Source organism: Amblyomma americanum, chromosome 8 (assembly GCF_052857255.1).
Source record: "Amblyomma americanum isolate KBUSLIRL-KWMA chromosome 8, ASM5285725v1, whole genome shotgun sequence".
NCBI classification, from domain to species: Eukaryota; Metazoa; Arthropoda; class Arachnida; order Ixodida; family Ixodidae; genus Amblyomma; species Amblyomma americanum.
Window position 1 is genome coordinate 12,696,048 of NC_135504.1, and position 12,881 is coordinate 12,708,928.

Sequence of the window (12,881 nt, forward strand, 5' to 3'; positions counted from 1 at the left end):
ACATCTATCGTTTATGCAATGAGATATTAAGTGGCTAGGAATAGTTTTTGAAGAGTATTTTATAGCAAGCCACCCTGCATGCACAAGGGGGGTGGTTACCAAAATATTCACACCTCAATACCAAAATACTTTTTTTCTACTCAAATTTTTGATAAAAGCATAAAATTCTGTTTGAGAAAAACTGCAAAAAGTTCTTTTCTGCTAGATATCTGTGTGAGAAATTGAGTGCCGCCAGAATTTTATATTTCTGCGCTCTTCTCTGATTGGTGACCATGTTTCACTCTTTCTGTCCAAAGTTAAATAGAAAAATGACTTTAACGAATCTATAGGCACTCGAATTAAATTCCAGTGAAATATCGCTGCACGTCGTCTTCCAGTAGGAACAGGTAACTCCTTGGATAGCAGTGATATCAAAACAGGTGTCGCCGCAGCAATGGAAGTGTTTATTTCTGAACTTAGTTTTTTTTACACGGTCATCAGAATGCGTAACAATTATGGGAAACACCTGCGGCCAAATCTGTTAAGAACTTTTTATCTTGTTGCATGGTTGATTCAAAGCAGCGTTTCCATTTTAAGAGTTTATTTCCAGTTGGCTAAGAAAATTGCAAAGCGCCTGAGTGAACACACACCTTTCCAATTGTATAAAAGAAGAATTCTCAAGAAAAGAATGAATTTCTCGACAGAAAAAAAATCTGATTTAGTATTGAAAAATACAATGCACCATATTGCCGTTAGAGGAATGCAATGAAACGTACTGAATATTTTCTCTGCATTCTCTTAGCAGCATCCTGAACAATATACAAAGCGCATGGATGGCAACTGTTATGCTCATAATGGGAAGAAAAATTGTTTCGCCAGAAGATTTTATGTGCCTTTGATAGGAATCAATGCAGGGGAGATTTCACAAACGTGGTGAACGCATGAACAACCTTTTTTTAGAAGGTTTGCGTGCATTGCTCAATGAGGCATACTTTCAGTAAGCTATACCAAATAATAACCCGTCTCGCGAAAAAAAAAATATAGAGATCTTGCAGTATCACTGCTTAACTTGTTCACAAATATTCTTAGGCGTCGAATAAATTAGAGGCGTGCATTGAGAAAAAAAAACCACTCATGAGCAATGACCTCATGAGGTCTGGCTTATATGCCAGACAATGCGCTGGCCATTGGAACATTTTCGGTGGCGTGTTAATATCCTGTATCTGCACTTTCAAAGGTGTCACTTTTTTTGCAAAGGCGCCACTTTTAAACAGCTGGTGTTCGTTTTATGATAAACGCATTAATATACAGAAGGTCAATACTAATTCCGAAAGGTAAACTTACAAGATTTCAGATTATTTCAAAAATTTTGAATTTAAGAAAAGAGAAGAGAAAGCAAAAAATAGGGTTCTTTATATATACAGAAAAACATATGCAGCTCAGTATTAATGCCTATCTACATTATTCACTATGCAGTGTGTCTCCGGCATTGCCCATGAACTTATTTACTCCTATCAAAATGACCCTCACCAGATTTTGAATTAGTTTTTCTAACTCGATAGCGATTAAAACAGACAGTGTTCTTTACTAAATTAGTGTTTTTAAATATATATTTACGTAGTGGTGGCGGCAGTTCGGCGCCCAAAAGTCAGCGAAAAGGGCTTCTGAGAGAAACTCGCAAGGCGAAAGCTTCATGCGGCAAATTAGCAATGAAACGCGTTGTCGTTGTCGGCGACCAGGAAAAATAGTCCAGAAAACGCCGTAATGACGTCATCAAGAAGCAGAAAGATTCTTCCGAATGTGCGGGGAACTGAACCAAAGGCCTTCAGATTGCAAAGTGAGCACGCAACAGTATGCCACAAAACTGCGGTGCTCCTTGGAGTATAAAGGTTCTCGTTGTTCTGCACAGTTGCGCAAGTTACGTTTAATAATTGAAAAAATTGCCTCACACTTGGGGTTTATTCGCTCAAGCATTAGATCCGCAGTCGAAGAAGGAAGCCTGTTTATTGCCCACACTGTAATGAACGTTGCAGTGACGCTGCAAAAGCAGTTTAATCAATTGTGGAAAAAATTCTCAATGACTCCAACCGGCTCTCTTGCTTACATTGCCCGAAGCATGCCCAGAGATGTGCTACATTACGCGAACGGAGCAGGTCTTTACATGTTATTGGTAAAGATGGCTCAAAGGAGGAAACTTAGGCAATAATTTTATAATATTTACAGATAGCTATGTTATACTGGGCAGACGTGGTTGCTCAAAAAAGCGTTCAGAAAAGCGGGGCTGAGAGGATTCCGCTTATGCAAATAAGAAAAGTAGTGCCTTGAAAAAAAAGAGAACTAACTTAGTCGGCAATGGTCATCTGTGTACATTCAACGGCATCAAAAGCACACAGAAAAAACTGCCCTCCTGCAGTGGTATGTTAAACACTTTCAACCAACCAATGAATGCAGTGGCTTTGACAGTACGTGCATCATGGGGCTTCGGACGTGCCGTTTAATGGATATTAAAATTATTTCCGGTGACATACGTATGCGCAAACAACGGTTCTGTGGCTGTCTGATCCTCTCAACTTTCTCAACGATGAAACGGCGCTTAGCACCGACCGGTCTTCATTTTACGGCTGCAAATTCAATGCCGAGCTAGTAAACAGCTGGAGTTGTTTTCAAAGCATAGATAGCAACGTAAAGTTTTCATTGTATTAACTGTACAATTGCCTCCTCACCTACAGATGGCTGTGAAAGAAGAAGACGTCGTCATAACCGGTTTCTCAGCTCGATTTCCCCAAGCTGACAGCTTGGCAGAGTTCAAGGAAAAGCTCTACGCTGGTATTGACTTCGTCACAGACGATGAAATGCGCTGGCCTCGGGGTATGTGTGCCACCGCAACTGGACTGCGTTCTATAACTCAAGCGCAGCTCTAGAACTGCATAAAAAAAGAAGGCAGGTCAACGTTGAATACCAACAAGCGACTCATTTCCTAAACGAGGGCGGCTTTATAGAATACAGTTACTAAAGTTTCAATGGCAACCTTAGCTCCCTGACTAACCACTGATAATATGAATAACAAATCTCACCTCAGAGTTTAGAAGACAGTGCACAGTTTGTATTAGCGTAGAGGTAAAAAATGCGCCCTTAAATGTTCGCCGCAAGCAGTCAGTTGGCACACAACAAGAAAACTGATTCAAATAATTCTTAAAGGAAACAATTTCATTAGGTTTGAAATAATCACGTTAGTGAATATTGCAAGACCGTTGTAGTTTACGCTTCGATGGCTGTAATTGTCAAGTCTGTGTTCCTTGCGCTACTGAACTGGTTCCTATAACGGAACAGATTTGTACAACTTCAATACCCTCTTGACAATATATCCACCATATCTGTGCCGGATTTAACGCCTATTCACACGGTGCACGGACTGCACAGAGTGCTCGTCCAGTTGCTTTGCTCACTGGAGGCCGCGAGCCTTTGCTTTCTCTGCGGGGCACAGAAAATATTAGAATAAATAAGCCTATGTAGAGTTTAAATAGGTTTGAAGGTGATAACAAGGCTCCATCTGCGTACATACGTATATTTCAGGCCATTTGGGCCTGCCAGAGCGCATGGGCAAGATTCGTGACCTGTCCCTGTTCGACGCGGAGTTCTTCGGCGTGCCCCCAAGACAGGCGCACTCGATGGACCCCCAAATGCGCCTTCTGATGGAGACATCCTACGAGGCCATTGTGGACTCCGGCTACGACCCAGCGACGCTGCGCGGCCGTAGGGTCGGCGTTTTCATAGGTTGCAACAACTGCGAATCACACGAGGCTTTCAGCTTCGACGCAGACAACAATGATGGATACGGCTTGGTTGGCAGCTCGCTATCCATGCTCGCCAGTCGAATAACTCACTCATTCGACTTCCAAGGTGCGTTTCTGCTCAGTGCTAATTTCTTATCTTCGGTGCAACAATTCACTTCTCTTGTCACCTTAACTGGGTCGAAAGCTATGTTCTGCTAGTGAATGGCAGTCAGTGGCCTCGAGACAACGCGAACTGCGCATGTGACAACAAATCATCTGATGCCATGAATACTTCATTAGGAAAGTAAACGCGAAAAAAAGACCACCACAAAAGAAAGATAACTGATACGCTTGTGTTGCGCGTTTCTCATTGTCATCTTTTTTCGCGGTTCTTTCCAAGGCCTAACCAAATTCAACTATCTGAACTCGTAATCTTGATGTTTATTAAATACATGCCACTCGTGTAAAAAGGGGTGGACGAAAATGAAGACATTAGTTACAAACGCGAACACTTCAAAAACAGTAACTCCTACGTGCGCGCTATATTCTCGCACTTACAATGTGGCTTTAGATCATTTGCTGTGCGAGTAAATATTGCGCGGGTTACTTTGTCGTTAGTATGATCGTCGTCATATACGTCGGACATTGGAACTTAAAGGATCAGCATTTTCGGTGTGCCTAATTATACTGATACCCAGGTGCATCTCGCTCACAAGCCTAACAGCTCAGTGAACAGCTTCCGGAGCTAGGTTGCAACGGAAGTGACAGTTCGGTCTTCACCTAGGTAGCCAACTCGGGAACTGTACTCGGTGACAGCTTTGTTTTGGCAATGAGGAGAAAGCTAAAGGGGCGAAGCGTCTGTAACAGATGATTCCGATAGTAGTTCGGCAGCAGGCTGGCTACCTAGCTTATCGCTTGTTGCACGGCTGTTTTGCACAATCGCCGATTTAGCTGGCGCTATGTATGTAAGCTTCTTGCAACAAGACGTCCCCCCGTAAAATATTGTTGCCATTAAAGTAAATGTTTTTCCGTGACCTTTAACTTTGAGCATGACTGGTTATGGTAAAAATAAGCCAATAATAAGCAGTATTATAAATATATCCTGCTGTAAGAGGAACACATTATTCTACTTCTGGAGACTACAAACGGTTGGCAGCATAAAAAGAGAGGGTGTGTTTCGGGTCTGCAGCATAGCTGTATTTCTGAAAAGGAAAAAAACGTAAAAAAGGAAAGAAAGAACGGCAACGAAATGAGTTTGTCACGTGTCCATCGACTGTAGTCACAAGGGGACAGAGGGTGTACACTTAAAGCTTAAAGTTTATAGTCGGGAACTCAACCGCGATTTCTTTAAGAACTTCAAGAGTGCTTTCAGGGGGTCCATATACACTCCAACCTTTCCGAATCAGACCCTCAAGTAGTCTGCATGGATTCCGTATATTCCGTATTAATCACGTTTGGTCTATGCCGACCCTAAATGAATTTCTATATCATCAATGTCGACGTCATATGAGAACATAGAAATTTTCATTCGCAAAGTTTCAAGCGAAGTGTCGTTCATTGTGTCCTGGTACCCCACCTTCAGGGTTGAGTATGGCTGTAGACTCGGGATGCTCATCCACCATGGCTGCCCTGAACCAGGCTGTGCTTTCCATTCGTTACGGACTGTGCGAAGCGGCGGTCGTGGGCGGAAGCGCGCTCTGCCTGAAACCGGCTTCATCATTAGGCTTCCTGCGTCTGGGAATGTTGTCTCCGGAAGGGAAGTGCATGACCTTCGACTCCCGCGGTGAGTTCAGATCCTAGGTGCGGTTTTGTAACTGTATGGGTAATCATCGTAGTTTTTAATTGCAAATATAGCATGAACTTATTGATTGCGGCCGCACCATTCTAGACGCTTGATAAACGACACTAAGTACTGAAGGAGATATAGCTCGTGCTCGTTCATTCAATGAGCTCGTTTATTCAACTATTCATCTAGATCGTCGAACACGTTTATCGTTTAAGATACAAAAAATATATTGCAGAATTCAGACGCTGCGTAAGGAATCAGATACTCAAAAAATATTCACAAATCACTCAGTATGAATAAGCAAGAAAACACTAGGTGCAAAAGAAACGTATGTGTTGGACCTAGCTGCTGCTCAATAATCACACTTTTTATCCAGTTACAAAAACTTCTTGTCCAAATAAACAAAAGGCTAATTCTAAACACTGCTGCTGACCAAAGAATGTGAAAAAAGAAATAACCTTAGTTAGATCAATTCGCCTTCAAAAATTCGCGTCAGTGGAGATGTGTGGTTCGGAACTGAACAGCATAATACAAAATTTTGTTAATGGCATCACTGCAGGCTCTCCTGACTTCCGTTACTTAGTGCTCGAATATTAAAAAGTGCAAAACTGATCGTGCCTGAGCTAGCTGGTACATAGCTTGAGTGGCTTCAGCACGGGAATAGACACAAACACATGAAAAACAAAGCCCAACGCGGACACTATCAACAACTCTATTGACGGTAAAGGCAACCGTATATAGGGGCGACATAACATTTTCTTCTTTGTGTTCTTCCTTAGATATGATGAAGCACAACTTCTGCGTGTATGCACTGTACAAGAATTTATTTTTCTTTGCTTGTCAGATTGACTGAAGGTGTACTGTTCGCAGGCCATGGTCTATCGCCAGTGCCTTAATAATCTCGCTCGACAGCTTGTCTGTGCACCTTCCAAAAACGTGATCTGCCTGAATTTGATTCCGCATTTATGGTTACGTTGACGATGGGCAAGGTTGCTAGATAGGGCCCTTTGAAAAAAAATAGCCCCAAAAATCGGCATAAAAGTCCTGTGTTTTACCCCGAACAAGGGCTACTCGATGTGCCGCCAAGTCAACGGAAGCAACGTTCGCCACGCTTGATCGAAAAAACACGAGAAGTGATTCTGAGCCTGCCAAGAGACACCAGCCGCGGGGGCTCAGTGGTTAGGGTGCTAGGCTACTGATCCGGAGTTCCCGGGTTCGAACACGACCGCGGCGGCTGCGTTTTTATGGAGTAAAAACGATAAGGCGTCCGTGTGCTGTACGATGTCAGTGCAAGTTGAAGATCCCCAGGTGGTCGAAATTATTCCGGAGCCCTTCACTACGGCACCTCTTTCTTCCTTTCTTCTTTCACTCCCTCCTTTCACTCCCTCCTTTATCCCTTCCCTTACGGCGCGGTTCAGGTGTCCAACGATATGTGCCATTTCCTTTCCCCAAAAACCAATTATTATTATTATTAGCCTGCCAAGATGGCGCTATCTACAAGATACCGTTCTCTTGTGAACAATACTACATTAGCTAAACTGGCCGATGTATTAATGATAGAATCCGAGAAGACGTGGCATCACTCAAAGGAGCTTTCCGATGCAAAGCACTACTTCAGGAGGTGAAACCGGCTCACCGGTTTGTGTGAAGCTTGACCTAGAGGGTGATCGTGACCAAACTGTAAATAAATAACCAAACAAAATAAATATTGCCGCAACTCGCGCTAACAGATGACCGTCACTGGCCACTGCACGAGAGCACTATGCTCACGATAAACCCTGTAAAGCCTCATGCTGAACTGCAACACACTCTCGCACTTTACATTGCATATCGGCTTCTTCATCAATTAATAATACTATAAAACTAATATTCGCGCTTTGAGATATGTGGAGACCGTGACAGTGAGATATGCGCTGCGTGGTTTCGCGTGGACAACGTTGTGGCAGAAACACTGCACTAGAGCAATACGCTTTGTTTCAGAAGCGAGGCACTGGAGCATTCAACGCCGGCGTACATTGGGTAAATTGGCATTGATGATGAAAAAGTTGAAGGCGCGCATAACTGGCTCCCTGGATCAGTGGACATCTCCATCGCGTTTTCAGGTATACGTGGCGGTGGTGTACACCCGCAAAAAAAAGAGAGCTTTCGCACAATGTTCATGCTTAGCAATGCTAGACCACCGGAAAATTTTTCTTCAAGATGGGACTCTACTGCTAACGAATTAAAACATAAACGCGAGAAATATCGCAGTAGATAGGAGGGCCCTTAAAGAAACGGCAACATCTCAACCGCCGAAGGTAGTCGGTTCGAAATCGTCGCAGCAATAAGTATACACTGGTTTCTTTTTTTTTTTAAGCTCATGTGATTGGCCTTTAAAGCGTCGAAATCCCCAAAAGAGGAGACAGTCAGTTTGCGAAACTGGCGTGGTATTTCAAAACAATTTGTTTATAAATGCATTCACTTCCTATGGTAGTATTAGAGGTAACGAGCATGACGTCAGCGCTGAGCAGGTGACTCCACCGGCGACCAATGGCAAAGAGGCTAAAGTACAAACTCCCGAAATGCTCTTGACAATTCGAGACCCCAGACAGTGCAATGTACTATTTTATTCTAGTCTGCACTTAACGCGAGATGTAACGTAGAATATGATCGTTTGTCATCGTGTTACAGCAAATGGCTATGTCCGAAGCGAAACGGTCGGCGTGTTCTTTGTTCAACGAACATCGGAAGCTCGTCGAATCTACGCCAAGATCACCCACATCAAGTCACTTTCCGACGGATACACAAGTGAAGGTGGGTTAACCAAAGTAGTGACGCTTAGTTGACTGCGTTTGCGGAAAATGACAAGTATCAACAGGTGCCTTTGGTTTGATGAATACTGTAGCGTTTGTACTATAAGGATAGAACGAGTAAAACAGCACATGTCACATGTACTTGTGTTACGCGCGCTACATTATTGGTGATGACTAAGTTGTGCAAACTTCTACCCTTGTAAATGATATTGTGTTGCATGCTTTCGCTGTCTACGCCTCGAGGTTTTGTAAGAGAAGCTCTTTTTACGTTCCTGTAGTGTAAATCAGTGTTAAACATGTCATGCTTTCAGGTCCCGATCTCAGCACAGTCAGGCCAACATGAGAAAGCACAGCCGCGCCGAGTCGGACACCGAACGTGGCGTCCAGGCATGATGCGGAATTTTCCGAATATTTCCGCCTGAATATCATGAAGTTCGAAGCGCACTAAGACTCATAGTGACGCGTACGGAAGCACGCTGTGCGGACTTTCGAACGTTGTGAAATCATGGCGAGGACTGCCATAACTGTGCCGAGGAATTACGTAGCGCTGTGTGCGTTAGAGTGTTCTCATCGCTTGCAAGCCGTGGAGCTGATCATTGTGAAAGCAACTTAGGTGTCCAAGTTCTGTTTGTGTTCTCCCCCCTTTAGGGCTAATTATCTCCTTCCAAATCTCAGTGCTGTCATGCTCATAGCCGATGACAGACTGACGTAGCGATAAATGTTTCTGTGGTTCCAGGAAACAGCATATAGTGAGAAGCGAGCGCTGGAGTTAGTTCAAGAAACAAAAATGTACTCTTTGATAGAAATATGGTCACGTTTCTTCATTGAAGTGTGACCTATAGAGCGCAGAAAGGTGGCGGCGGGAAGTGAGGAGAAATGAAGTGGAAAGCGCCGCGCGGAAGAGAGTTGCACTACTTTGAAACATCAGGAGGCTTTAGCGGCCACTGACATTGGTGCTATGCGCGGTTGTCCGTATCGTGCGCGCCTTTAATGTGAGTATGCATTATGCATCTCCATTTCAGCTATAGCCGTCAGTTTGCGAAGTCGTCATCATCAGCGTCTTAACTAGCCGACTGTGCGCCAAAGAGATCTCCCGCATCCCTCCATTTTACATCGCTCTGTGCCATTTGCATCTACTTTATTTCCGCAAATTTATCAATTTCATCCGCGCTTGATTTTCTCTTTGAATAAAATGTAGCGCGAAAGAGACGAGCACGGGAGGAAGACACCACAAACACGAATGCTACTAACAACTGTTTGTGGTGTCTCCCTCCCGTGCTGGTCTCTTTTGCGCTACATTTTATTCAGGTATGTGTCCCTAACTAGCCCAGCAACAAGTTTTATTGAACTGACTTTCTGACGCCCCTTGCAACGCTTGCCCTTCTCTTCGAGTCCAGTTCGCTGCCCTAAGGAAGCGATGGACCTGTTGGTTAACGGAGTATTTGCATGTGTTCATGGGCGAAAACAGAGGTACGGGATCATTTGATAAGCAGCTGCAGAGCGGCCCTTGAGTGGGTATGAAAATTTCAACAGGGCGTAAGCAGCCAGGGGTATGTCAAAAAGGATGAGTATGTGCAGACGTTTAGTCGATATGTAGGTCTGGTTAAGTTGCAACTTTTCATTATGTTTAAAAGTTTCATGTTCAGTGGTGCGCTATCGAGCGAGATACGTGCTCCGTGACTCGTGATGCTTCCCTGGCTTGAAAGCGCGTTACAAACATGCTTCTTTCATGTTCCAGGGATCACGTTTCCTTCTAAGGAGGCACAGGAACGCCTGCTGAGGGACGTCTACGAAGAGGCCCATGTGGATCCGCGGAAGGTTGACTACGTCGAAGCACACGGCACCGGAACCCAAGTGGGCGACAGCCAGGAGCTGTGCTCGATCAGCAACGTTTTCTGCCAGCCAGGGCGAGAAAAGCCGCTCAAGGTTGGAGCCGTCAAGAGCAACGTTGGACACGGGGAGCCGGCTTGTGGTGAAAAATTTACAACGCTATATATCGTTTACGTGCGCAGGATTACCCATGGAGTGCTTCACGGGACCATGGAGCCCAATCTACGGCACATTGTAAATGCTTCACGCCGCACTTTCCACATCGGTCTCGGCAAAGTCTCGCACATTTTGTAATAAGGGAGTAATTACTCATTGGCATCCACCTAAGCGCAGCCATGCGGCTACATAGGTAAAGCTCCGGTGAAGCGATGGTCCCGGGTTCGAACCCAAGACCAGGGTGAATTTTGTAGCGATAGCTACATTACGGTAGCATTTCGAGCATTCAGCGCGGCGGCGCCGCCACGCTGTCACGTGGTTGGTCGTGTGGTGCGGAGCAGTTTCCGGTGGCGTGGCTGATCACGTGGTTCGTCACGTGGTTGGTCATGTGACCAAGTTCCACTCGGCCAGCTGTAGCTATCGCGTCCGTCCAGGTTTAACCAGAGCAAAACCAGCGCCAATTTTTCTTTGTAGCCGTATGGTTGCGCTTGGGTGAATGACAATGAGTAATAACTCCCCTATTACAAACCTACTCCACCTTGGGGGATTCCCCTAAACATTTTACCAACACTCTGGCACATTTTGTGTGCTATTAATCTGGTTTGTTTACTGGCCTTGTCGACGCGTTTATTTTCCATGCCCACTTTTTCACAATTCTGTGCAAAACGAGCTGCCTCCCATACAGTATAGAGCTTACTAGCTCGGCTCTGGCACTAAACTAGCGTGATATTCCATATCCCTGCCATTAGACCACGTGTGAGGAGGTAATTGACGCAGGACTGGGCCAGTTTCATTGATTAGCCATTCAAATGCTAGAACTCGGGAGGAACGTTTTGCTGCTTCGGAAGGCACACAATTGCTCGCGTTTTATTAAACGGGCTGTGAAACACCTTCCGAGAAGAGAACATCAACTCGCTCTATCACTACACTGTGTTGTCATGAACACCTGAGCACAATATTGCACTTGTACATGCAGCAAATAACTCATAATCAAGAGCGAAAGTTCGTGAGCCTTTTCGCGACTTTTTCATGCTTGCACACTCCTCGGTCAGATTGGTTAGATTGGTGGGCCAAGAAAACGGCGTAGCTCCTGCGACTCAGGAAGCTCCTCCCCGGTAGTGCGGATGGCTGAAGCACGCAGACCTTTCAGCGTAGAAAAATTGACGAGAGGAGCAGAAAAGATGTGAAGATGCTCAAATAAAATTTTCAATTCAAATTTTGACTGCAGATAACTCGTCTAAGTGATGGAATCCGCAGGGGAAAAAAATTAGCTATGCACCAACTCATCCAGAGAAAAGTCTTTAGAAAACCGAGCTTAGGCAGAGTGCGTCAAAAAAATTCTTTGCAGAGGATATTCCTTAAGGGGCGTCCTCATAGGTATACCGCAACTTTATTAGGCCGCTTTTCAGATCCCCTTTGAGTGCGGTAAGACACAGCGTGCGCGGTATATTTTACGTTAATCTGGTCCTGCTTCGGTATGGCCTTCTAAGCTGTGAGAAATCCCAGGTGACGCGGGTCCGCGCTGCTTCTGCCGCGCTGCCTGCTCAACGCACTCGGTCCTGTTCAAACAGACCACTGTGCTTACGCAGACGCTTCTCAAAGCCGGAGCCGGCTCAGCAAGCTTACTGTAGACTATCGTCTTCTGCTTAGTCGCATACATATGACGCGTCAGAATCCAAGACACTCGAAGCTGTTGTTTAAATTGGGTGATGTATTCAGTCAAAGGAACAGCAGTTACACATATAATGCAGTATTGCCCTCAATATTTTATATCAAAGCTGTGTACGTTGACTAAAACATGCGATCTTCTTCAAACTCATTTATACATGTCGAATTAAAATGCTTTCCTGCGCCAGACTATGCAAAACTCCGAACACGTCAGCCAGGCTTTCGCCATATTGGTGCAAACTATCAATGGTGTCGGCACTGTTATTGTTCACTCTTTTTGCCTTCACGTCGCAGGCATCAGCTCACTCGCCAAGGTAATCCTCGCCATGGAGACCGGCGTCATTGCAGCAAACCTCCACTTCAGAGAACCAAATCCGAACATTGCATGTTTGCGGGACGGCAGCGTTAAAGTAGTGGCCGAACTTACTCCTTTCCTAGGCGGTCCGGTAGGCATAAATTCGTTCGGCCTGGGTGGCAGCTCTGTCCACGTCATTCTTGAGCCGAGGGAAGGACCACACGTGGAAGGTATCGCGCGGAATCAGGCTCACCTACCAAGGTTGGTTCTAGTGGCTGGACGGAGCCAAGGTTCTCTGATGGTGAGTCTACTTTTGTGCCTGTTAGATATTTTTGCAATATCCTACCCTTCTAGTGCTGCTTTGAAAATCTGTTTGTTGCGTGCATTGTTGCACTCCCTGTCTTAAGACGCGGATTATTCCGGGCAGCAATGTTCTCGCCCACAGTCGTGAAACAGAGTCATTACCTTCTTTAACGACGTTAACTCTACTCGTAAATATCCGGTAATTTGCCCGGAAGATTTTGTGAACCGACGTCTACGCGCTGCAGATTTTTTTCAGGCAAGAGCACAGTATTATGGGAACAGGAGACACTGCTCGCTCA

The 12,881-nt window shown here is 45.0% G+C and overlaps 1 protein-coding gene across 1 annotated transcript in view; it reads left to right on the forward strand.

Moving 5' to 3' along the window:
* LOC144100924 (fatty acid synthase-like) overlaps nt 1-12,881 on the forward strand; it is a 46,622-nt gene that overhangs the window by 994 nt on the left and 32,747 nt on the right. The window contains exons 2-7 of the mRNA XM_077633847.1: nt 2,709-2,847; nt 3,553-3,879; nt 5,335-5,535; nt 8,209-8,331; nt 10,069-10,302; nt 12,279-12,580. Coding sequence (XP_077489973.1) covers nt 2,709-2,847; nt 3,553-3,879; nt 5,335-5,535; nt 8,209-8,331; nt 10,069-10,302; nt 12,279-12,580 — 1,326 coding nt within the window. The remainder of the gene's footprint in view (nt 1-2,708; nt 2,848-3,552; nt 3,880-5,334; nt 5,536-8,208; nt 8,332-10,068; nt 10,303-12,278; nt 12,581-12,881) is intronic.